Consider the following 25,657-nt stretch of genomic DNA (forward strand, 5'->3'; position numbering starts at 1 on the left):
GAAGAAGAGAGATGGAGAAGAGAGAGAGAATGAGAAGAGGAGAGAGAGAGAAGAGAGAAGAGAGAAGAGAGAAGAGTGCTATTGTCATTCTTTCCACCTCATGCATGAGCAACCTCTGCTATTCTCCACCTTCTGTTTTGGCGCCCTAACAGAAACTTTGTTACATTAACAAGCTATGAAATCTGTATTGAGCAAGAAGGAGAGGAAGCAGACCACTTCCCCACTACCAGTCATTGCAGGCCTTGGATGAAGTTCTCTCATCCCTGTGGGATGAGCCTCACTTTCCCAGCTGACAAACTGAAATAAGAAGTCCTCTGAGGATGGAGCAAGGAAAGGTACAGAGAAGTAATGGAAAAAACTAATAAGAGAAGAGAGGCTTGTTTTGGGGAAGGGCATTTGCTGCTGGCAGAGGGACTGGGATGTGGGTTTTCCAGCTGACCCAAGGCAGTCACCTGAGACCTTCATCCCAAGGGAATTAAGACACCCTGGAACTCACCAAGGCAGATGGTGACCAAGGCAGCTTTGATTGCAAGGGCAAAAAGGAGGAAGAGCCAGATGTTCAGCCAGGAGCAGCTCCTCTCTTCTGCTGGGGCTGGAAAACACCAAGCAATAGTGAGCATGTCCCAGCCCAGAGCTGGGGGCGGGATAACCCAGGGGGCTCTGTACCCCAACATCCTGCTGGTCCCTTGTTCCAAGGACTGGGGAGCCCCACAGGTGCTGGCAGCAGGTCCTGCTGCCTGTCACTAGCAGTGGCTCACACACACAGAGTACAGTAACACAGGGGCTGCTGCCCTGAGGCTGCCTTCTTATTGCCCTGTTTATCACAAGACCAGCCTGTATTCTGCCCAGGCCTCACTCCCTCTTCATCCTGTCAGACCTCCTTTCTCCTCAACACATCTTCCTTGTGGCCTTCCATTGCCCCTGTCTGTCACTGAACGCTCTTCCTGGATCTCCCTCCTGTTCCTCTCTCTTTAGAGCTTCTTGCTCTCACTCCCTGTGTTTTGCCTCTGTACCGTGAGCCCCTTTGTGCAATGGCACAGTCCCCCACAGGAGTGACTGCCCAGCTCAGGCTGTGCACAGCCAGACACACTGAAGGGATTGTTTCCACAGGGGGAAAAGGCACTTGGGAGAGCCCAGCCTGGGGTGTCCTTCGAGACACCAGAGATGGGAGCAGGGACTTGTGCTCAGCGTGATGCAGAGAGCTTCACCAGGGGAATCACAGAAAGACAGCACCCTTCAGCCCCACTGTTCACAGACAAACCACTGAAGGCAACAGCGGGGCACGGTCTGCCTGGACTTCCATTGCCCCTGGCTCTAGGAAAAAGGTCATCCTGCCAGCCTGGGCGCTGCCCAGTTCCCTCATCTGTAGCTTTGCTCTTCTCCTAAGCCCCATGTCCTGGTAGGAGGCCACCGCACCATGCCCAGGATCCATCCCAGCCCTGTCTTTCCCCCAGCTCCTTTGACAGAAGAACAGAGAGGAAGGAAGGTTTGGGGATTACCTGCACTTCCAGGACTGACTCTCCCTTGGTCATTCATCATCTCTACAAGAGGATCACTCTTCTCCAAGGGTCCCCGTTAGCAGTGTGGCCACAAACACAGCCTTCCTCCTGCACAGGCCACCTCCCACGCTGGTGGCTCTAATGTGATGGGCTGAAAAAGCTGTATCCTGGGTATAACCCATAACACATGGAAATTAGGGAATTTTCATCATTTCCCTGCCAGGAAATTTCACAAGATTTACATTGCAACACAAACATATTGAGGCAAATGAAAACAGCTGCTCAGTCTGCCTTTGCACAGCCTCAGACAGTTTCCCAGGTCATCCATGGCCTTCCCTCTCTGGTGCCTGCTCTTTCCTGCTGAGGGTCCATGTGTGTGAAAATACAAACACAGGCAGGTATAACTGGCATTTGCTGGCAAAGGGCTAAACCCACTGAGCACAGCCTGCAAAAGGGAACCAAAAATGACAGGAAAGCAGACCTGTGACTCAGACATGGGCAGTGCCCATGTGCATCCTGAGCCCGGAACTCCAGAGCAGAACAGAGAACTTGGCAACACTGTTTTGATTGAATTCCACTGGAAGGCAGGCCGGGGCTTTGAGCAAAGGGGTTCAATATGACCTGGTATTGTGAGTCAGAAGGAGCACTGGGCAGTGCCAGAGTATGTGTGAATGACAGATCATGATGTCCCACTTGCTTGTGACTGCAAAAGCTGCAGACATAGGTGGAACAGAGATGGGAATGCAGCCTTTGCTCTTGTTCCATCAGATGGTTCTTTCTCCGTGTGGAGAGGAGTGCATGGATGCAGTGTCACAGCACTGAGAGAGCTCATGGCAATAGCACAGGCACTTCAGCTGAAGCATCAGAAGATCAGGGCACAGATCTGCTTACAAGTGAGGACAAACCGAAGCTCAGAGTAGAAGAGATGCTCTGATTCTGTCATTTTGTGCACAGCAGGCTGCAGGCAGGGTCAGACTCTACATTTCTAAACATCTTTGTGTCACTAATGTTCAGAAGCTCTCAGCCCACCTAAAAACACATTCACAAGACTTGTGCAACCTCCAGCCTCCCACCAGCACCCAGGAAGTGCAGCTGCAAGAGCACATCCCCTTGGTGGATGCAGGGGTTCCCCGGGTCCACACACTTCCCACTGCCAGACCTTGAGATAAGAAAATGAAGAAACCTCTCTAAAGACCAAAAAGCTGCAAGTTCATCTTTTAACCCCAGTACAGGACTTTGTGTGAGAGACAACTCACAACTGTCACACAATATTACTGTAAGAAGTTAGCCGAGACTCCATTCTCTTCATGCGGGGAGAGGGAAAAGCCAATTCTTTATTCACATCACTGATTTGATACCGTTTTCACAGACCTCGTGTGCAACACCTATTGGCTGGCAGTTTTCTTACTACTTCAGTTTTTCATCAGAAGGTGATTTGTGTGTACGTGCCAATTTGTTCTTTATGGCTTCTCATGGAACAGATCTTATTGTTTACACAAATGCACTAATTTATGCACTTATTTTTCAGCCCAAGAATAGGTTGTTGCCTTAAAGAACCTTTCATACCAAGATTGTATTTGCATGGGAACTCACAAATTGCTTACCTACACTTAGAAGAGGTGACAGGCTAGCTAGTAATTTAATAGAGCAGGCCTGATTTTATGAGCCTTTCTTTTAAAATTCTTCTACCCATCACAAGACAATATGACCTGGCACTGTGGGGCAGAAGGAGCACTGGGCAGTGCCAGAGTCTGTGTGCATGACAGATCATGATGTCTCACTTGCTTGTGACTGCAAAAGCTGCAGCCATAGGTGCAGCAGAGATGGGAATACAGTCTTTGCTCTTGTTCCATCAGATGGTTCCTCCCTGTGGAGAGGAACGCATGGATGCAGTGTCACAGCACTGGGAGAGCTCATGGCAATAGCACAGGCACTTCAGCTGAAGCATCAGAAGATCAGGGCACAGACCTGCTTACAAATGAGGACAAACCTAAGCTCAGTGTAGAAGAACTGCTCTGATTCTGCCATTTTGTGCACAGCAGGCTGCAGGCAGGGTCAGAGCCTGCATTTCTAAATGTTTTTCTTTCTACAGCCAAGGCAAGGGAGCTGTGTCCAGAGCCGGCAGGGGCTGCTGCTCAGCATAGGCTGACCCCAGGAGTGGCCACCCAGCAGAAGAACCTGCTGGTCATCTCTGTCCTTCAGGGACTGTGCAGCTCCAGCTGGCTTCACCGCTGCTGGCCTCACCTTCCTGTGCTGGGATGGCTCTTGTCTGGAGGAGGGGGAGACGGGAAATCTGCTCTTTGTCCTGCTTGTGCGCTCAGAGTTACTGCAGAGGGGAGGCCTAAAGGGGAGTCCTGCATGGCAAAAGCCAGAAACCAAGGGAATGGTGCTAAAGATCCCAGACAAGGCAGGCCTGTCCAGCCAGTGCCAAGGCCAGCAGCCCAGGCTGGTGTTGGGAGAAGCTGCACTGCAGAGCACGGCTTCGAGGTGTCGATGGAGAGGCCCTCACTTGCAGTGCCACATTGTCTAGGTGTAAACAGACACTTGTTCTGCTAGCAGGATTTCATCCTGCTGCAGCCAGAGAGGGGGACAGGAGCAGGCAGCTGTTTGAGTTGGGATCAGTGCTTTCTGCCTGTGCTGGTTGGTGTGGCTTTTTGCATGCATACGTCCTCTTTCTTCCATATGTCCCTAGATACGTACCTGTGTCCCTACGCGCTGTGTCTCTCCGCTGCCTCGAGCTGTGCACGTGCACCCGCAGCCAGCACGCACTGCTGCTCACACAGCTGCTCCCACTGGACTGGGACAACAGATCTCCTGGGCACCTTGTCTCCAGGATCAATTCCCTGTCCCTCTGGGACACAGGGAGAGGATTCACATTCACAGGCAGGACAGAGGTGCACAGACAGGAGTTGTACACCCAACTGCATTCCCTGTGGAGAGCTGGCAGTGTTCTGTCCCGGGAGCTGAGGCACTTGGTGTTTCCTGAGGAAGGAGAAGTGAGGACACAAGAGGCAGGAAGTGGGAAGAGGTGGAGGAAAGGAAGGTCCACGGTGTCCAGTGGTCTACAGCAGGACGTGATGGCAATTCCATAGGCAGGGATGTTCTGGATGGGGTGTCATGTGCAGCAGGAGCCCTGTGTCTTCAGCCTCTTGTGCAGCATGATGTGGCCTGGGCAGGCATGCCATTGCAGGCACCACTCAGGATTTGGTTTCCAGGAGTGCTGCTGCTGCCTCAGGTGAGCCTGGGATCAGCTCAGAGTCAGGAGGAGGACTTTTTCCTCCAGGTGGCTCTGAAGGCGCAGTGTGGATTGTTTCTCCCATGGCAGCAAGTCCAAAGGGAGGGCTACAAAGATCAAGGCAGTGAGGATAGAGACAGAGGGCTGGAGCACAATCGGAAAGAATTGGGATTGTTCAGCATGGGAGAGAGGATTCCATGTTGGTCTTATAGCAACCGTCCCAGAAGATTCCAAGAAGGCTGGAGAGGGACTTTTTACGAGGGCATGTAGTGATAAGGCAAAAGGGAATGGCTTTAAACTGAAGGAGGGCAGGTTTAGAGCAGGCATTAGGAATAAATTCTCTCTGTTTGTGAGACACTGGCACAGGTTGCCCAGAGAAACTGTGCATAGCCCATGCCTGGAAGTGTTCAAGGCCAGGCTGGATGGGGCCTTGTGCAACCTGGTCTAGTGGAAGGGGTCCCTGCTCAAGAACTAGAGGTTGAAAACAGATGATCCTTAAAGGTCCCATACAAACCAAACCACTCCATGATTCTAGGACTATACCTCTCCAGCTTAGATATGGGGGAAAAAGAGATACAGAGACATGGCACAGAGCCTTTCACCATCGGTGCAATGTTGTATTTTTCTCCTGTCTAAGTTTTCAGAACTTGTTCAGCAAAACCAGTACAGCTAGGGGACATTTTGTGTGTGACTCAACAAAAAGCAAAGAGCTCTGCTCAAGGAGACAAAGGACATTGAATCTCTGGGTATGTGTCTTCCATTCCTGTGTCTTCCTCCTGGAGAAGTCCATCTCTTTTTCAGCCAGAGGCTCCTGGATCCACTCAGAGAGAAGAGGACACAGGAACACAGGAGCTGCTTCAATGAGCCTGAGCCTTCCTGTGTTCCCTGAGCCACCACATGCACTGGGGATGCTGGGCAAAGCTCATTTCACTTCCACACACATGGTCCCACCCTGCACAGTGAAAATGTGTCAGAGCTCTCCAGCCCTCCCAGCACAGCCAGCGCTGTTCCCAGCTCACTGCTCAGCTCCCAGCTTTACTCAGGACAGAGGTATTTCCATCACACAGTTACTGCTGCAGCTTCACAAATTCGATGATACCTCAGACATCTGACATTATTCCAATTCTTGGGTAGTTCGGTATCCCTATGGATTATAACGCAATTCTCGTCAATGCCTTCACTTGGTTCTCCTTTTCGCCAGAACCTGGGACAGAGACAGGCTTGTTACTCCCCAGCATCTCCCATAAAGCCCTGCTGGAAAAGGCCACAGTGCAATGCAAGAATTGGAGGGAAGAGACAGAAATTCCCAATGCTGCTTTGTGGACAGAAGCAGTGCCCTTCCTCCCGCTCCACATCCCACTGGCACCAGTGTCACATGGAAACCTGCCTCTCTCCTAGAGCCTTCCAGCACAACAGGGCCCTGCTCCATCCTGCTGGGGGAACTCATCCCCACCACCAGTCACCCCATGCACCTCACACCCAGCAGAGGCCAGCGTTGGCCTTCAGGGCAAGTTTGTGACATCTTCCTCTGTTGCACCAACAGGCAGCTTTACATCTTCCCTACTTTCTTTCCCTACCAGGAGTCACACCAAACATTCTTCATCCAGAGATACTCACGCTGCTGTCACACTATATGGAGTCTTGTCCACCCACTGCCACTGGCCCACCTTCTCAGCAAACAGACCAATGTAGAAATTGTCTGGTTTAGGTTCTTTAGATTGTCTTATCTGCTCAGAGAGGAAAACCTGGCAATCAGAGAGAGTGCAACATCCATCAGGGGCAGGAGTGAGCACAGGGAGGCACCAGCAGTCCCTGTGGGGTGGGGCTGGTGGCAGAGGGAGGGGCTGGTGCTGCAGAGGGGCAGACAGGACATTCCCCCTCCCTGCAGGACAAGGAGGGGCTCTGAGTCCCCTCCAGGGCCCAGCACTGTGTCTCTGCCTGCCGGGTCCCTCTCTCAGCCCTGAGCACCTACCTGCTCTTCCTTGCTGTTGATCACCACCAGCTGGGAGCCCATCCCAGTGCAGTTCTGCTCACTCTCAGGCCATGACATCGTGTCAGGGGACAGGAAATAGCAGCTTCTTTGAAACCTGCTCCAGCCTGTCGGGCAGCACGTCCAGCCTCGGTCTGTGCAGGGAGAGGACAGAGGGATGAAGGCTACTAAGAAGAGATGGTGCTTGCAAAGATCCAAGCTTTCCAGGGACAGCGCTCATGTCTCCTTTTATGTGACTTTTCCTGACAGAATCTGCTTGAAAAACCAGGGATAGTACAGACATTTCTTCCCACTGCTTTGGGCTATGACCAGTGAGCTTTGTGTACCCCAAGCCATGGTAATCCTTGTGAGGGGATCTCAGGTCTGGAGAAAGTTCTCGGGGTGATGTGGTTGGACTTGTCCTGGTACAGCCTCCTTGAGGCCTTCAGCCCCAAGGAAGAGGGGACATTGCCAGTACTGACCTGTGCCTTGTGGCACCTCTGAGTCGCATTTCCACTCTGAGAACTGCTGCTGCAGGGCGCTGGGCTGGTCACTGCTGTGGCAGAAGAGAACCACTGCAAAGGGAGAGGAAAGGCAGCAGGATTACCCCTTCCTCCCAGCTCCTCACACAGCATCTCTGGCCCCTTCGCTCTCCTTCCACCATTTCCCCACCCAGCACTGTCCCAGCTGTCCCCTCTCCTGGCCCAAACCCGTGGCACAGCTGCCTTCCCAGGCAGAAGGAGTCTGTCCTCCAAGTGAGACAGCAGAAGGATCCCTGGAAGCACGTCCCACGGAGGACGTGCCACACACGGCAGGATTGGTCCCACCCAAGCACAGCCACTCTGCCATGCACATACCCACAGCTGCCAGTCTAGAAAGCAGCAGCCTCTCACTGTCACCGTTTGTCTCTTCCTAAACTGCACAGCAGCTGGCATTTGGAGCAATCACCCATCAGCTGGGCCTGTCCCATCAGCAGCCCACAGTCCAGGGGAAGGTAATCACATACAGCTGGGGCTGCTGAAAACTGGGGGAGCATAAACTCCTAGGACTTAGCAGCTCCCAGGTTGTGGGGAATAATGCACTGTTGGTGACAGGCCCCAGCCACAGTCCCAAAGACTCACTAGTAATTCTGACCCTCAGGAGTGTGGATTAGGAGCTGATCAGGGTGTGCATAGATGATCCAGATATCTATTTAAATCAATCATTTCATTGTGAAATATTTTAACTTGTGAGCAGAACAATCATAGCAGCTCTGGTGCCTGGTTAGTGAATTGCTGTAATGGAGGAAGGCTCAGAGGAGACGGGCCAGGGCAATGCCTGGCTGACCACCCCCATTGCCAAGAAAGGTGACCTTCTCCCCACACAAAGAGAAAGGATGGGAAAAGAGATGACTTTTGGGTTAGTTCAGCTGTGGGATTTGACCCCCTGTGGAACTGTTCATGCCTGTAAAAAGGATCAAAAGGGGTCAGTGTCTTCCTCAGTCAGCCATGAAACCTATGTTTGCTGAGGAGACACTGTTACTGCCTTAGCCTTCCTGAGGAAGCAGGAGAGGAAATCATTGGCCCACAGTCCTCTGCAAACTCTTCCCTCAGAGCAGTGTTGTCCAAGCTCTCAGCTCATGCAGACTGAGAGACTCAGAGCAAACTGCTCTGACAGCCTTGCTGCCAGCACAGGCAGCTCCTTACACAGCAAGAGATCTGCCTTATGCACAGAGATTGAAATGTGGATTAAAAGCTACAGATATCTTCTCACAAAACATGAGGCTGCTGCATGAGAAGGGATCTCTGACCGTGTTTTGGGGAAGGGCATTTGCTGCTGGCAGAAGGACTGGGATGTGGGTTTTCCAGCTGACCCAAGGCAGTCACCTGAGACCTTCATCCCAAGGGAATTAAGACACCCTGGAACTCACCAAGGCAGATGGTGACCAAGGCAGCTTTGATTGCAAGGGCAAAAAGGAGGAAGAGCCAGATGTTCAGCCAGGAGCAGCTCCTCTCTTCTGCTGGGGCTGGAAAACACCAAGCAAGAGTGAGCATGTCCCAGCCCAGAGCTGGGGGCGGGATAACCCAGGGGGCTCTGTACCCCAACATCCTGCTGGTCCCTTGTTCCAAGGACTGGGGAGCCCCACAGGTGCTGGCAGCAGGTCCTGCTGCCTGTCACTAGCAGTGGCTCACACACACAGAGTACAGTAACACAGGGGCTGCTGCCCTGAGGCTGCCTTCTTATTGCCCTGTTTATCACAAGACCAGCCTGTATTCTGCCCAGGCCTCACTCCCTCTTCATCCTGTCAGACCTCCTTTCTCCTCAACACATCTTCCTTGTGGCCTTCCATTGCCCCTGTCTGTCACTGAACGCTCTTCCTGGATCTCCCTCCTGTTCCTCTCTCTTTAGAGCTTCTTGCTCTCACTCCCTGTGTTTTGCCTCTGTACCGTGAGCTCCTTTGTGCAATGGCACAGTCCCCCACAGGAGTGACTGCCCAGCTCAGGCTGTGCACAGCCAGACACACTGAAGGGATTGTTTCCACAGGGGGAAAAGGCACTTGGGAGAGCCCAGCCTGGGGTGTCCTTCGAGACACCAGAGATGGGAGCAGGGACTTGTGCTCAGCGTGATGCAGAGAGCTTCACCAGGGGAATCACAGAAAGACAGCACCCTTCAGCCCCACTGTTCACAGACAAACCACTGAAGGCAACAGCGGGGCACGGTCTGCCTGGACTTCCATTGCCCCTGGCTCTAGGAAAAAGGTCATCCTGCCAGCCTGGGCACTGCCCAGTTCCCTCATCTGTAGCTTTGCTCTTCTCCTAAGCCCCATGTCCTGGTAGGAGGCCACCGCACCATGCCCAGGATCCATCCCAGCCCTGTCTTTCCCCCAGCTCCTTTGACAGAAGAACAGAGAGGAAGGAAGTTTTGGGGATTACCTGCACTTCCAGGACTGACTCTCCCTTGGTCATTCATCATCTCTGCAAGAGGATCACTCTTCTCCAAGGGTCCCCGTTAGCAGTGTGGCCACAAACACAGCCTTCCTCCTGCACAGGCCACCTCCCACGCTGGTGGCTCTAATGTGATGGGCTGAAAAAAACGTATCCTGGGTGTACACCACAGCACAGGGAGATTGGGGAACTTCCTTCTTAACTTGATGTAATGGTTTTAATTTAATAAAACCAGGCAGAAACACCAGTTAATGTAGGGGTTTTAGTATTAATTTTTTGTGGGAGGGAGAGATTAGGAGAAAAAGTAATAATGCAGGCTTAAGCTTAAAAATGAACAAAAATAGTTTCATTAACATATATTAAAAGAAGGAGGGAAGAAAAAAAATGAGAAAAAGAAAAACTAAAACCAAATGATACTTTCAAACACGCTTCTTTTCTCTTACAAACTATTAACTTTCTTATTGAACAACACAGAAAGACACAACTTAGGGTTTTCAATCAGTTTCACTATTTAGACATAACTACTCATTATTTTAGGAGAAGAGTCCTTTTAAGATCTTTTATGAAGACGTTCACCACAAGACAAAATAGTCTAGGGCTCCTAACGTCACACATCTGCTGCCACTAGGAGTTTTCGCAGACTGTGATGTTCTATCCACAGAGCTTCTCAGTGTATCTGAGTATTTACAAATACTTCTTCTGATCTCAAATCATCTCTGTCTCAAAGGTCGAGACCTCCCTTTGACCCAGGAGCGGGGGTTTCAAAGTTCCTAAATAAATCTCCATTACATCAGTCCTTAATTTTGATTAGAATAGCATTGATTAGAATAGCATTCTACCCAAATAATACTAAGATGCTGTAAAGAACAGTTCATTTCTTCATAATTTACCTTAGAAAACTCCGGTTAAAAATGTCCACTTCTTCAATCCTATTCCAATATTATTAGTTCTTTCACTTCTCATCTAACTGACTTCATTCGGTGTCTGTTCTATGTACCCTTATGTTTTCTTTCCTCTTTTTCTCAAGGAAGAATTGTGCTTTAAATGTTTCATGCTGCTAAGAAAAGGTTACATCCTCCCAGGCTTGCAAAGGCCACGTGCATGCGCCGGGCTGCAGGGCTGAAGAAAAAATGCAAGGCCGTGCTGATGGAGGAGGCTGGTAAAAGTCCTTTTTTCCACCCCTCGGTCTCATCCAGGGTGGCTTAGCTTATAGTGGTTATGGAGCTGCAGGCTTGCTTTCTCTGCTGCCAGCGGTGATTAAGCTGGGCCATGTTTTGGCCCCTTCTGCCGTGGTCTGAGCACATGGCCCCGCACTGCCGAGCTGCAGCTGCCCCTCTCCCCTGCCCACAAGCGAGGGAAAGGGGCTCAGCCGGCCCAGGCCCTCCCTGTTCGGGCAGCGGCCCTCAGACACCCGGCCACCCAAAAGGGCAGCAAGGCCCGACCCGAGGCCGCCCGCCACCCTCGATGTCACCTCATGGCTGATTTCTAAAGTGAGAGCGAAAGAGAGAGAGACTGATTTCGTGCAGTTAGTTTTTAAATGTCCCCTCCGAAGTCGCACTGACACTTCTCATTGGTCAGGTTAGCTGCCAATATCTCAGCCAGCTTTTGGATAGGTCCTTGTCCTCCACCCCCAACCCACTCTACGGTCAGGGCAGGGCAAAACATTTCACATTTCTCTATTATCTAGAAAACATAATTGTGCCAACCTATGACACTTGAACAGGACATTTCACACAATACTCATTGCAACTCACAAACTCACCCAAAGCAAATGAACAGATGAAAGGGAGCATCACTGCAGCTCAGTCTGCCTTTGCACAGCCTCAGGCAGTTTCCCAGGTCATCCATGGCCTTCCCTCTCTGGTGCCTGCTCTTTCCTGCTGAGGGTCCATGTGTGTGAAAATACAAACACAGGCAGGTATAACTGGCATTTGCTGGCAAAGGGCTAAACCCACTGAGCACAGCCTGCAAAAGGGAACCAAAAATGACAGGAAAGCAGACCTGTGACTCAGACATGGGCAGTGCCCATGTGCATCCTGAGCCCGGAACTCCAGAGCAGAACAGAGAACTTGGCAACACTGTTTTGACTGAATTCCACTGGAAGAGAGGCCGGGGCTTTGAGCAAAGGGGTTCAATGTGACCTGGCACTGTGGGGCAGAAGGAGCACTAGGAAGCGCCAGAGTCTGTGTTCATGACAGATTGAGAAGTCTTGCTAGTGACTGCAAAAGCTGCAGACATAGGTGGAACAGAGATGGGAATGCAGCCTTTGCTCTTGTTCCATCAGATGGTTCTTTCTCCGTGTGGAGAGGAGTGCATGGATGCAGTGTCACAGCACTGAGAGAGCTCATGGCAATAGCACAGGCACTTCAGCTGAAGCATCAGAAGATCAGGGCACAGATCTGCTTACAAGTGAGGACAAACCGAAGCTCAGAGTAGAAGAGATGCTCTGATTCTGTCATTTTGTGCACAGCAGGCTGCAGGCAGGGTCAGACTCTACATTTCTAAACATCTTTGTGTCACTAATGTTCAGAAGCTCTCAGCCCACCTAAAAACACATTCACAAGACTTGTGCAACCTCCAGCCTCCCACCAGCACCCAGGAAGTGCAGCTGCAAGAGCACATCCCCTTGGTGGATGCAGGGGTTCCCCAGGTCCCACACACTTCCCACTGGAGATGTGGGGTTTGTGTGTACCCACACCTCTTCCAGCAGCCTGGGAAGCACAGGTGAAAGCACGGGGTGACGTTGTCACACTGCAGAGCTGTGGGTCTGTGCCTGCTGCACCCCTCAGTGCCTTGAGCAAGGTCACCCTTGGCACTCAGCTGCCAGGGAGCTTCTTACAGACAGAGTTGCAGAGCAGCCTGAGCTCAATGGCCACTTCCTTCCCACTTCTCTCTCCCCTCTCTCTTCAACTCTTCTTGCTTCTTCTAAACTTTGTTTTCAGGCTGTTTCTTCTGTGCCTCAGAAGCCTCTCCCTAATGCCCTGCTCACTGTTAAGCTGGTGATCACGTTCTTCTTTAGCAGCAGTGGTTTAGGGTAAAATGCCCCCTCAAATAGTTGCAGCTGTACAATTCACACAGCTGCTTGCATTCACACTCCTATTTCATCACTTGCTGCTGTCCAGGCCACATGACCAACATGGAGTGGGATGGGTAAGGCTGGAGAGGGTTCCAAGTACAAAGAACAGCAAGTGTGCTCATGTTCAGAAGTGAACTTGGTGGAGGAAGCTGTCCCTTTCCCAGTGATTGATGGCAGTGTCTCCAGCAACCTGAATGCCCTGAGCAGTCCTGCTATCCAGTTGAGTAGAATTCCAAATGATTTGACGGGAAAGACTTATGTGCAACAGTGACATAAAGGCCAAGTAGCCTGGAAGGAAACACTAACAAAGCGGCAGGCAGAAAGCACAGAAGTGCCAGCAGCAGGGACAAGAGAGGAAGAGAGAATTGATCGCAGGGAAAGTTGTTCCCTCTGTGCCTGGTTGCTTTGCCCTCCCCCAGCCTGAAAAGCAGCCCCACAGGCCTGAGCCCCAGCAGTGTGTGAGGGCAGCGCACAGAGGCAGCTGTCAGGCTCTGCAACTTGTGCTGCAGTTTCTGAGCTTTGTTTTCAGCAGCAAAGATGAAATCAGCCCAGGAGGACACTGGAGGATCCTTATCATGGAGCTGTGTGGGAGCGGTTCTGGAGGACGCAAGGATGAGATGGACTCTACTGCCTCTCACTCTGACCAAGGAGGCAGAGCTGTTGCGGATGTAGAGGCTGAGGTCCACTTTGTCCGCAGTGATGCTGACATGTTGGGCTTCAGCATGCTGTCAGTCCTTGCAGGGAGCGATGAGCTCCAGGACCTGGGGTCTCAGGGCTCAGAAGGATATGGACACAGACTCTTCCAGATCCTGACTGATCCCAAGCACCCAGGGTGATTCACTCTTGTTCTCCTCCTGCTCTCTTCCTAGGGGTAACAATCCTACATGGAATCCCTCCTTCCTTCTACAGCCAAGGCAAGGGAGCTGTGTCCAGAGCCGGCAAGGGCTGCTGCTCAGCACAGGCTGACCCCAGGAGTGGCCACCCAGCAGAAGAACCTGCTGGTCATCTCTGTCCTTCAGGGACTGTGCAGCTCCAGCTGGCTTCACCGCTGCTGGCCTCACCTTCCTGTGCTGGGATGGCTCTTGTCTGGAGGAGGGGGAGACGGGAAATCTGCTCTTTGTCCTGCTTGTGCGCTCAGAGTTACTGCAGAGGGGAGGCCTAAAGGGGAGTCCTGCATGGCAAAAGCCAGAAACCAAGGGAATGGTGCTAAAGATCCCAGACAAGGCAGGCCTGTCCAGCCAGTGCCAAGGCCAGCAGCCCAGGCTGGTGTTGGGAGAAGCTGCACTGCAGAGCACGGCTTCGAGGTGTCGATGGAGAGGCCCTCACTTGCAGTGCCACATTGTCTAGGTGTAAACAGACACTTGTTCTGCTAGCAGGATTTCATCCTGCTGCAGCCAGGGAGGGGGACAGGAGCAGGCAGCTGTTTGAGTTGGGATCAGTGCTTTCTGCCTGTGCTGGTTGGTGTGGCTTTTTGCATGCATACATCCTCTTTCGTCCATATGTCCCTAGATACATACCTGTGTCCCTACGCGCTGTGTCTCTCCGCTGCCTCGAGCTGTGCACGTGCACTCGCAGCCAGCACGCACTGCTGCTCACACAGCTGCTCCCACTGGACTGGGACAACAGATCTCCTGGGCACCTTGTCTCCAGGATCAATTCCCTGTCCCTCTGGGACACAGGGAGAGGATTCACCTTCACAGGCAGGACAGAGGTGCACAGACAGGAGTTGTACACCCAACTGCATTCCCTGTGGAGAGCTGGCAGTGTTCTGTCCCGGGAGCTGAGGCACTTGGTGTTTCCTGAGGAAGGAGAAGTGAGGACACAAGAGGCAGGAAGTGGGAAGAGGTGGAGGAAAGGAAGGTCCACGGTGTCCAGTGGTCTACAGCAGGACGTGACAGCAATTCAATAGGCAGGGATGTTCTGGATGGGGTGTCATGTGCAGCAGGAGCCCTGTGTCTTCAGCCTCTTGTGCAGCATGATGTGGCCTGGGCAGGCATGCCATTGCAGGCACCACTCAGGATTTGGTTTCCAGGAGTGCTGCTGCTGCCTCAGGTGAGCCTGGGATCAGCTCAGAGTCAGGAGGAGGACTTTTTCCTCCAGGTGGCTCTGAAGGTGCAGTGTGGATTGTTTCACCAATGGCAGCAAGTCCAAAGGGAGGGCTACAAAGATCAAGGCAGTGAGGATAGAGACAGAGAGCTGGAGCACAATCGGAAAGAATTGGGATTGTTCAGCATGGGAGAGAGGGGATTCCATGTTGGTCTTACAGCAACCGTCCCAGAAGATTCCAAGAAGGCTGGAGAGGGACTTTTTATGAGGGCATGTAGTGATAAGGCAACAGGGAATGGCTTTAAACTGAAGGAGGGCAGGTTTAGAGCAGGCATTAGGAATAAATTCTCTCTGTTTGTGAGACACTGGCACAGGTTGCCCAGAGAAACTGTGCGTAGCCCATGCCTGGAAGTGTTCAAGGCCAGGCTGGATGGGGCCTTGTGCAACCTGGTCTAGTGGAAGGGGTCCCTGCTCAAGAACTAGAGGTTGAAAACAGATGATCCTTAAAGGTCCCATACAAACCAAACCACTCCATGATTCTAGGACTATACCTCTCCAGCTTAGATATGGGGGAAAAAGAGATACAGAGACATGGCACAGAGCCTTTCACCATCGGTGCGATGTTGTATTTTTCTCCTGTCTAAGTTTTCAGAACTTGTTCAGCAAAACCAGTACAGCTAGGGGACATTTTGTGTGTGACTCAACAAAAAGCAAAGAGCTCTGCTCAAGGAGACAAAGGACATTGAATCTCTGGGTATGTGTCTTCCATTCCTGTGTCTTCCTCCTGGAGAAGTCCATCTCTTTTTCAGCCAGAGGCTCCTGGATCCACTCAGAGAGAAGAGGACACAGGAACACAGGAGCTGCTTCAATGAGCCTGAGCCTTCCTGTGTTGCCTGAGCCACCACATGCACTGGGGATGCTGGGCAAAGCTCATTTCACTTCCACACACATGGTCCCACCCCGCACAGTGAAGATGTGTCAGAGCTCTCCAGCCCTCCCAGCACAGCCAGTGCTGTTCCCAGCTCACTGCTCAGCTCCCAGCTTTACTCAGGACAGAGGTATTTCCATCACACAGTTACTGCTGCAGCTTCACAAATTCGATGATGCTTGTAATCTGATCTGACGTCATTCCAGTTGTTGAGATCTTTTTCAAACCCATGCATTACAGTGCAGTTCTCATCACTGCCTGCACTTGGTTCTCCTTTTCGCCAGAACCTGGGACAGAGACAGGCTTGTTACTCCCCAGCATCTCCCATAAAGCCCTGCTGGAAAAGGCCACAGTGCAATGCAAGAATTGGAGGGAAGAGACAGAAATTCCCAATGCTGCTTTGTGGACAGAAGCAGTGCCCTTCCTCCCGCTCCACATCCCACTGGCACCAGTGTCACATGGAAACCTGCCTCTCTCCTAGAGCCTTCCAGCACAACAGGGCCCTGCTCCATCCTGCTGGGGGAACTCATCCCCACCACCAGTCACCCCATGCACCTCACACCCAGCAGAGGCCAGCGTTGGCCTCCAGAAGAGGACACAGCAAGGACAGTCCTGGTGCTCTCTCCCTGTGCCCCATCTCTTTCCCTGTGTTTAGGCCATTTGGTGCATACGAGGGCAGAGAATGGAGCTCAGGCTAGGCTGGTCATCAGGGTTCTGAAGGGTTCTTGCTCTCAGCAAGTTGAAATTTTTGTGTGCCTCCAGCACTGCGTTCCAAGTCACAGGTAGTTAATTCATAGCTAATTACCAGCACAGATGGGGCATGTGAACCTGGTGTCCTACAGAGCCCTCTGCTGCTGTGTCTTTGATCTCTCACAAGAAGCAATCTCTCACACTGGTGACAATCCCCTCTCATGCACCAGCTGAACCTCTCACATCTCTCGTGCTTTCTTTCCCTACCAGGAGTCACACCAAACACTCTTCATCCAGAGATACTCACGCTGCTGTCACACTATATGGAGTCTTGTCCACCCACTGCCACTGGCCCACCTTCTCTTCAAACAGACCGATGTAGAAATTCTCTATTTTAGGAGTTTGTTTTATTTCCTCAGAGAGGAAAACCTGGCAATCAGAGAGAGTGCAACATCCATCAGGGGCAGGAGTGAGCACAGGGAGGCACCAGGAGTCCCTGTGGGGTGGGGCTGGTGGCAGAGGGAGGGGCTGGTGCTGCAGAGGGGCAGACAGGACATTCCCCCTCCCTGCAGGACAAGGAGGGGCTCTGAGTCCCCTCCAGGGCCCAGCACTGTGTCTCTGCCTGCCGGGTCCCTCTCTCAGCCCTGAGCACCTACCTGCTCTTCCTTGCTGTTGATCACCACCAGCTGGGAGCCCATCCCAGTGCAGTTCTGCTCACTGTCAGCACAGTTCATTTTATCAGGGGACAGGAAATAGCAGCTTCTTTGAAACCTGCTCCAGCCTGTCGGGCAGCACGTCCAGCCTCGGTCTGTGCAGGGAGAGGACAGAGAGATGAAGGCTACTAAGAAGAGATGGTGCTTGCAAAGATCCAAGCTTTCCAGGGACAGCGCTCATGTCTCCTTTTATGTGACTTTTCCTGACAGAATCTGCTTGAAAAACCAGGGATAGTACAGACATTTCTTCCCACTGCTTTGGGCTATGACCAGTGAGCTTTGTGTACCCCAAGCCATGGTAATCCTTGTGAGGGGATCTCAGGTCTGGAGAAAGTTCCTTGGGTGATGTGGTTGGACTTGTCCTGGTACAGCCTCCTTGAGGCCTTCAGCCCCAAGGAAGAGGGGACATTGCCAGTACTGACCTGTGCCTTGTGGCACCTCTGAGTCGCACTTCCACTCCGAGAACTGCTGCTGCAGGGCGCTGGGCTGGTCACTGCTGTGGCAGAAAGGATACACTGCAAAGGGAGAGGAAAGGCAGCAGGATTACCCCTTCCTCCCAGCTCCTCACACAGCATCTCTGGCCCCTTTGCTCTCCTTGACCATTTCCCCACCCAGCACTGTCCCAGCTGTCACCTCTCCTGGCCCAAACCCGTGGCACAGCTGCCTTCCCAGGCAGAAGGAGTCTGTCCTCCAAGTGAGACAGCAGAAGGATCCCTGGAAGCACATCCCACGGAGGACGTGCCACACACGGCAGGATTGGTCCCACCCAAGCACAGCCACTCTGCCATGCACATACCCACAGCTGCCAGTCTAGAAAGCAGCAGCCTCTCACTGTCACCGTTTGTCTCTTCCTAAACTGCACAGCAGCTGGCATTTGGAGCAATCACCCATCAGCTGGGCCTGTCCCATCAGCAGCCCACAGTCCAGGGGAAGGTAATCACATACAGCTGGGGCTGCTGAAAACTGGGGGAGCATAAACTCCTAGGACTTACCAGCTCCCAGGTTGTGGGGAATAATGCACTGTTGGTGACAGGCCCCAGCCACAATCCCAAAGACTCACTAGTAACTCTGACCCTCAGGAGTGTGGATTAGGAGCTGATCAGGGTGAACTTGATGATTTAGATGTCTATTTTTATCAATAATTTAATTTAAAAATATTTTACTTATCAGGAGAACAAGTATGGTGGCTCTGAATAGTGAATTGCTGTAATGGAGGAAGGCTCAGAGGAGATGGGCCAGGGCAATGCCTGGCTGACCACCCCCATTGCCAGTAAAGTGTAAGAAACTGAATGACTAACAAAAACATACCTGAAGAAAGGAAAGGGCCTGAGCTGGCTTTAACTCCCCTATTTTCTTGGTATTTGGGGAGACTCAATATTTTAATGTGGAGCATACTGCAGAAATATGTCCAATTTGGGGCCCTCATAACAAGAAGGATATTGAAGTGTTGGAGGATTTCCAGGGAAGGGCAGTGGATCTGTGGATGGGTCTGGAGCCCACGTCTTGTGAGGAGCAGCTAAAGGAGCTGGTGGTGTTTATCCTGAAGTAAAGGAGGCTCAGGGGTGACCTTGTTGCTCTCTACAACTCCTGAAAGGAGGTTGCAGCCAGGTGCTGCTCAGCCTCTTCTCTCAGGTAACAACGAACGGGACAAGAGGGAATGCTCTGAAGTGCCAGGAAGGATTTCGTTCGGATATTAGTAAAAGCTTCTTCACTGAAAGGTGGCCAAGCGTTGGGACAGGCTGCCCAGTGTAGTTGGTGGTGTTACCATTCCTGGTAGTGTTTAAAAGACAAACAGATGTGGCACTTGGAGACACGGTTTAGTGGTGGACTTGGCAGTGTTTGGTTAGTGGTTTAACTATATGCCTGAGCTGTCTTTTCCAACATTAATGATTTTATGATTCCATGCTTGTATGACCAATAATTAAAATCATGTTTGTATTGTGATCCATCTGTGCATTGCAGCGGTCCCTCTCTTCTATATGCAATTTGTACTGGTGTTCCATTTAAATGCTCTATCACTGTGCTAAACCAAAATCCTGTGTAGCACCAATTAACTTGGATAAGTAAATCTTCACTAAAAAATTAAACCTTCCATGTGCATCAGAAGATAGATTATATCAGATGCCAACATCCCAGCCTAAAACTCCCCAACCATTTGGCTGAGTACTGTGAAAGGTTACACACTTGGGAACAAAGCAATACAAACTTCTGGGACCCAGAAGCTAAGGGCGGCAAAAGGAGAGAGAGTGATTTTTCATAATAAGATGCTTCTTCCAGAATCCATCGTGGTTATTGGCAACTTGTGCAAACATGCCATAAATTATCTTTAACAGAAAATGAGAATGAAGCAGTGATCACAGTCTTCACAAACAGCATGTCCAGCAATAACATCTAATGAATTATTCTGCAATCAACCCTAAAAAGTTGTGAGAGTTAATTAACTGCACTGTGCAGTTAATCCTGGAGATGCCAGGACTGTGAGAAGCCATTCTTTCCACTAGGACACAAAGCATATCCAAGCACCTTAGAGAGCCTAAATGCAGATTCAGCTGCCTGTATAGACACTCATGCTTCTGTCTCCACTTTTTTCCATCTGCTAAATGTAACTGGGTTCTTTTTGTGGGGAATGAAGGTAGGGAATTGTTCCACAGTTCCTGAAAGGCCATGCAAGATTGGAAAGTGCAATCTGGGCATACTGAGAAGGCCTCAGGGTATACAGTGGAAGGTTTGAGGGATGTATGCAGATATACACAAAGTCAGGGCAGGAAAACCTGAGACCTTATACAAAGCCCAGACAACCATCAAGCATGGTTTCTCTACTCCTCTCCCAGCACTCCCTCCAGACCTCTCCCTTGTAATCTCCTGCACATACTCACCAAGGAGGACGACAACAAGGGCAATGCACACCAAGAGGAGCAGCAGTGAGATCAACCATGGCAGCCAGAGTGGGTATTTCTGGGGATGATGCTCAGGCTCCTTTGTCTCAGGAGGTACTAAAAGTGATGGAAACACACCAGACAAAACACCACAGTCAACTATGGGTCTGACAGTCCACATTCCAAGGATGGATATCCAAGGTGGATACTCAAGAGAGAGCTCCTCAAAAGAAAAAGAAAAGAATTTATTTTCTGATGTGGAAGTTACAAGGTTTGGGAGATGGGCAGACTGGGACAGAGCAGGGAATGTCTGTGGTTTCTGGAGAAAAGTCAGATTCAGTGTGTGTTTTCCCAGCCCAGCCAGTGAACCAACAATGATAATTGTTGGTGTTTAGGGGTGAGCCCTTCACAGGGCTTCAAAATGTGCAGTGAAACAATGTCTTTCTAGGTTGAGCCCAAAGCTGCCAAATGCAACATTGCTCAAACTGTGATAGTTGAGCCACATGAGGCAAGATTTCATGTTGACTTCTCAGAAAGCTTTTTCTGCTTTTTTCTGTTGCAGTTCCTTCTTAGCTTTTTGGACTTCCTGTGCAGAAGGTTGATGTAATCTGAATGAGGATGGGAGACAAAAAATGTGCACGGCTATGATGGCACATCATCATTGGGAGATTGAAAAATACATTTTTTCCTTCCATCACTGCTTTCCAGGATTCAAAGATTTGCTGTAATAAAACTAGGTTGTGATAGGATATTAAGGGAGAACAGAGGGCTGTGTCCGCAGCCTGGGTAAAGTACTCAGATTAATATTTGTCAGGACCTCAATTTTGTCTAGAGGGATATTGCCAGTCCTGCTGAGGTTTGGGAGCAGGCAGGACAGTGGGTCACAGGGAAAGGAGAAGCAAACACATGTTAGGGGATAGTTCTAGCTTGTGGCAGGTACACAAGCCAGGGCAAATAGGAGGGTAAAGAGACAGCAGCGCTCACTGCAGGACAGGAGTAAAGAAGTTTTGGGAGAGGCTGCTATTAAAGATACAATTTAGAGAGCCTTCAATTGTTGTTTAGCATGAAGCTCCCAGGTCTGTCAGCAGCCAGGTGTTCCTGCCAGACATGCCTGGTAAGCAAGACTGTCAGAAACCTGCTCTTTGTGGAAGCCTTCTGAATACTTCCCAAAAGCTTGGGAGAGACTGCTACAGCAGGGCAAAAGACATCATCTTTCATTATCTGGAGAGAAAATACACGTGGACAGACAAGGTCCAGGTTTCCCTGGTCAAATCATGTTTTTCCAGCCAAAGCTTTTGCCTTAGTGAAAACAAGGAGCCCCCTCATGATCTGGAGTCCAACCATCTACTTCAGAAATAGCTCTAACCAGTCCAAGTGATTTTTTTGATATGCAGCACATCCAGAGATTGTTCAACCTGTGCCCAGTCAGACTTGAGCATCCCACACTCACACCCAGGTGGCACAGGCAGCACTGCATGCTGTGCACCTCAGCAACACAACTGAAGTACAGTAACCTTGTGCACACTTGGTGGGTTGAGCTCCCTGCAAAAGCTTTCCACAGCTGGTTTGTGCTCTGTAACATGTTCAGCATGAGCACAACACACTTTATGTCTTATAATCATTTGGAACACAATGGGGAACTTCCACCACCCCCACTTCATCACAGTGGAAATGCTAACTACATCCAGAACCAACTAATCTTGGTGCACTGAAAACTGAGTTTCAAGTCAGACAGGACTATGTACACGCTTTATTTCCATGGCTCATGCATAAGAGCAGGCAAGGAATAACCTGGAACTGATGCCTGCTCTGTTTGGGATTGTAAAAACTGAGATAAAGCTGTAATTAGGCAAGCTAACATCCTTAGCAGCAGTAATTATTTATTTATTTTTTTAAAAAATCGTTCATTGATTTATGCACACATACTTTTACTGCCCTGGAACCTGCTGTAGTGTAGGGTCCTGTATGTCAGGCAGAAGCAGTGAATCTAAAACAGAACATCTCTATGGGTTCCTACTTGTGGCATACTGATTACAGTATTGTATGTGCCTTAAATTTACACAGTCTAGTGAAAGAACCATTTTACCACTGTAATTTTTAATAGGAAAAAAAAAAAGTTTGTTTGGTGTGTTAAATGTTTTTCAAGAGTGGAAGATATCAATAACAGATTTGGATCTCCCTCCAGATCTTAAATAATTCTTCTGTATATTTTAGGGTGTTCAAGTTTGGGGTCTCTCTTCTCCAAGGACCATTTCTTAATCAGCCATGGACAATGGGATACCACTTCTCATGAAGCTGCAGAATCCAGCTGACTGCTTTACTATAAGCAGGCAGGTTGATTCTCCTCCCCTCTCCACAAGCAGCAATCTGTAGTCTCACTCAGAGGCAAGAGCAGCCAGGACTTGGGCTTATTCGCTGCTTTGGGAGCCCCTCTGTCACCTTTGTGACAGATCAGCTTGTTCGTAATAAACCACAATCTCTACTGTTGTACTCAGCATGGTCCAAAAATGATTCTTTCAAGACTACATAACATGTAAGGTACTGAGGGAGTCCAAACAGATTCCTTAATGAACGCTCATTTAAAATCCACTGTTCGTGCTCCCGGTAGTCATTCTCGTTCATGTTGCAACTCCCATTCACCCTTCCTCTTGGAGACGTTCCTCAAGGCTCTTATTTCAAAACTCCTCCAGTCTCCTGATCATTTAGCTCCTTTTTCGCACCACCCCATCAAGATTAGGTAGGAAGCAGAGTCACACAAGGAAAAATCTCCGTTCCTTCTTTTTCAGCCCTGCTCCCTCCAGCTCCATTTCTCCCAGATAACCCATTCATTCCTTACCTTTGACCGCTGGAGCCGGTGATGCATTTTTGAACTTCACCTCAGCGTAGGTGATTTCTGATGCCATTTAATCACACTGTGACCCTGCCTTAGTTTTGCCACATAAAAGGTAGTCCTTTTAGCTCCTTGTTTCCAGAGGGTGACACAAATAGGTTACTGATCCTTTCCCATCCGTTCATTCACCCTCTGCCCATCAAAGAAGGCTGTGCTGAACGCTAGAAGCACTGGCGATAACCTGAGAATTCCTGGGAGCTCAGAAATGCTCCACAGAGCTCTTCAGTTTCTTAGCCCAGGAAATCAGCCCTGGCACCATGGAAGTTTTTGAGACATAAAAGAAAAATGAGAACCTAATAACTGAAAAGGAAGTTGCACTCCTTCCCCATATCAGATTCTCAGCTGATAGGCTTCCTTTTCAAGTAATTTATAGGTTTTTTGTTTTCTTTCCTCTTTTTAACTTTCTTACTTTACCATCTCCCCATATTTTCATACCTTTCTTTGTCTGTTATTAGTTCTACCATTGCTCTCACATTTTCAGTTTTCACAGTCCCAGCCCAGTTTAATCTGCAGTCCAGTACAAAATGCATACTGCCCTACTTGTCCCTTGTGCTTAAGCTGCATTTGCTACATCAAATGTCGCAACAATATCTCATTCTTCAAAGTCAGTCCCAGTTGGAAGCTAGCACTAGAACAAATCCCAGACTAGGAAATTTTCCTGTAGAAGTGAGACTGGGGAGTTGCAGCCTTAGACAGAAAAATAAAAATGATCAGAAGGTTGATAGATATATCATGAAGAAACAGAAGGATCAGGCTGGGGTCAGGGAGGAGAGCAAGCAAATCAGAATTTTTTAAAAAATATGTTGATAGTCTAAGAGATTAGTGGGAAGACTACATGCAGAAACTTTTCTATTAAAACCTGATTCAAAGCCTGTGGAAGTTGAGAGCAGTGCTTGCTTCAGGCTCCATTTCAAAGACTGAAGAGGCATAGTTTACATTTTTCTGCTACTTTTCCAACACTGTCATTTATCTCCCTTATCTGTTTTCTAGTAAAGACCTCTGATGTTACCTTGGGCAAAGTGTCAGTGCTTAGTCTGATTTCAAGCTGGAGCAGATCTTGAAAGGAGAGAAGGGAAATGATTGCTGAGATACATCCTAAATCAGAAAGGCTTCTAAGGACAGGTGCCAATAAGTCAGGCAGGTGAGGAGGGTTCTATCAGCGGATAGCACTAAGGTTTGGGTTGGAAGGTGCTGGAATGCTAGAAATTTAGATTTAAGATTTTAGTATATAGTAGTACATATGAGTCAAGATGGAGGATTTTGAGTGCTGTCTAAGTCCTTCTTCCTTCTTCTTCATGGGTTTAGGTGGTTTTCTGTAATTGGGTGAAAAAGGTCTGCATTGCAGGTCTTAGGTGGTCATTATTGGATCAAAACCATAAATAATACAGGTGTCACCTTGGTATTGGGTAATTATCACTTAAAAGACCTCAGAAAGAGTTAGAAGCACTCCATTCTACCTCATTTCCCTAGCTTGCTAGTTAAGCTCATGAGCCTGTAAAATAATAAGATATAATAAACATTCCAAGTCCAAACTCGACATCTTCATTTCCCATATTATTCATCCTGACCTTGGCAAAGAAGAACAGAAGCCCAAATCCTCACAGGAAGGGACCTTCAAAGATTATCTTCTCCAGCCCACCTGGCATGGACAAGGACATCTTTCACTACATCAGGCTGCTCAAAGGCCCTTCCAACCTGGCCCTAAACATTTTCAGTTAAGGGAAATCTGCAACTTCTCTGGGCAACCTATTACAGAATCCCAGCACCCTCATTGCAAAGAATTGCTTCTTTATATCTAATATAGACCTGGCTTTTTCAGTTTAAACCCACCACCCCTTATCCCACCACTACAGGTTCTGTTAAAAGGCCTCTCTCCAACTTTCTTATAAGCCCCCTCCAAGTACTGAAAAGACACAACAAGATCTCCAAAACAACCAGAAGGAAGAAACTGGTTCGTTTGGCTAGCTGGAATTCCCTTAAGGCAGAGCAGAATGAGATGCACAAAGGACATCGAGAGAGCACAGAGGTTAACCAGAGCAGAGTTGGAGCTGAGATAGGGCAGTAGAAGGAAGAACACGCACCAGACAGCAGAGGAGAACAATATGGCAGAAGGTAAAGGGAATCTGAACACAGATTATTGAGAACTGCCCCTAAACAAAAGTGGGTCATATGCAACTGGATGTCTTTACCAAGGACTCTCCTCGTGTCTTGCGTGTCCTGAGCTAACTTTACTTCTCCTTTAGGTACTGCATGCAAAGAGGGTGACTTTTACACAAGAATAAGAACAGCTGCTGGAGAGAAGCTTGGTCCCTCAAGCAAGCATGCTGCCTGCTTCTCTTTCCAACATCCTTCCAGCACTATCCTTTGTCTTCAGTCTTGACCCGCTCACTGTAAATAAGTCTCCCTAAGTGTTTACTGAAATCTGCTTAAGTCCTCAAATTTCTTAGTGAGAATTCAGAGCAATCCTCTGCATGCTTCTCCCTGTCCTCACCCAACCAAGCCTCAGCAGACACAGTCTCATGAGGAACAGGCTTACTTCCTGGCAGGGTTTCAACATTTCCACTGTGAAGAAACAGGAAACAAAATCAGCAGACAGAGAAGGAAGTTACAGAGCACCTTCATGAGCTTTTTCCATTGAAACACATCTCCAAACACAGCCGAGGCATTTCAAATGCAAATTCAGGCTCTAGCTGCTCTTTTTATTAGATTACATTAGACTGCACTCAAACATCAGCAGACACCTCAATTCTTCTTTGTCAGCCGTGAGACTTGTTCCTTGCTATCAAAATTCAACCCTGAATCATACTTCCA

At 49.5% G+C, this 25,657-nt stretch overlaps 2 protein-coding genes across 4 annotated transcripts; both read right to left on the reverse strand.

Annotated features, from left to right (window-relative positions):
• Window positions 1-5,047: 5,047 nt before the first annotated feature.
• Window positions 5,048-12,574, reverse strand: LOC120749599 (C-type lectin domain family 4 member E-like). 2 transcript variants are annotated; one of them, XM_040057155.1, is made up of 8 exons: window positions 11,629-12,574; window positions 11,390-11,507; window positions 9,616-9,766; window positions 8,613-8,708; window positions 7,186-7,278; window positions 6,707-6,858; window positions 6,352-6,479; window positions 5,048-5,938 (listed from the first exon to the last, which is right to left on the reverse strand). In XM_040057155.1, the coding sequence occupies exons 3-8, from the start codon at window positions 9,653-9,655 to the stop codon at window positions 5,794-5,796; spliced, it is 654 nt and encodes a 217-aa protein (XP_039913089.1). In that variant the 5' UTR covers window positions 9,656-9,766; window positions 11,390-11,507; window positions 11,629-12,574; the 3' UTR covers window positions 5,048-5,793. The 2 variants fall into 2 exon arrangements, with proteins under 2 accessions (XP_039913089.1, XP_058275361.1); XM_058419378.1 differs by lacking the exons at window positions 11,390-11,507; window positions 11,629-12,574 and adding an exon at window positions 10,518-10,773.
• A 995-nt stretch (window positions 12,575-13,569) lies between these two features.
• On the reverse strand, window positions 13,570-25,084 carry LOC120749598 (C-type lectin domain family 4 member E-like). Of its 2 annotated transcripts, none has more exons than XR_009207554.1 (7): window positions 22,793-23,120; window positions 19,957-20,073; window positions 17,503-17,595; window positions 17,024-17,175; window positions 16,675-16,796; window positions 14,221-15,964; window positions 13,570-13,789 (listed from the first exon to the last, which is right to left on the reverse strand). XR_009207554.1 is itself a non-coding variant. In XM_058419369.1 (7 exons), exons 2-7 carry the CDS (start codon window positions 22,857-22,859, stop codon window positions 15,817-15,819), a joined length of 699 nt encoding a protein of 232 aa, XP_058275352.1. In that variant the 5' UTR covers window positions 22,860-22,880; window positions 25,036-25,084; the 3' UTR covers window positions 13,570-15,816. The 2 variants fall into 2 exon arrangements, 1 of the variants encoding a protein (XP_058275352.1); XM_058419369.1 differs by adding an exon at window positions 25,036-25,084 and having other exon boundaries at window positions 13,570-15,964; window positions 22,793-22,880.
• Window positions 25,085-25,657: the final 573 nt, after the last annotated feature.

Source organism: Hirundo rustica, chromosome 2, assembly GCF_015227805.2.
Source record: "Hirundo rustica isolate bHirRus1 chromosome 2, bHirRus1.pri.v3, whole genome shotgun sequence".
NCBI lineage: Eukaryota > Metazoa > Chordata > Aves > Passeriformes > Hirundinidae > Hirundo > Hirundo rustica.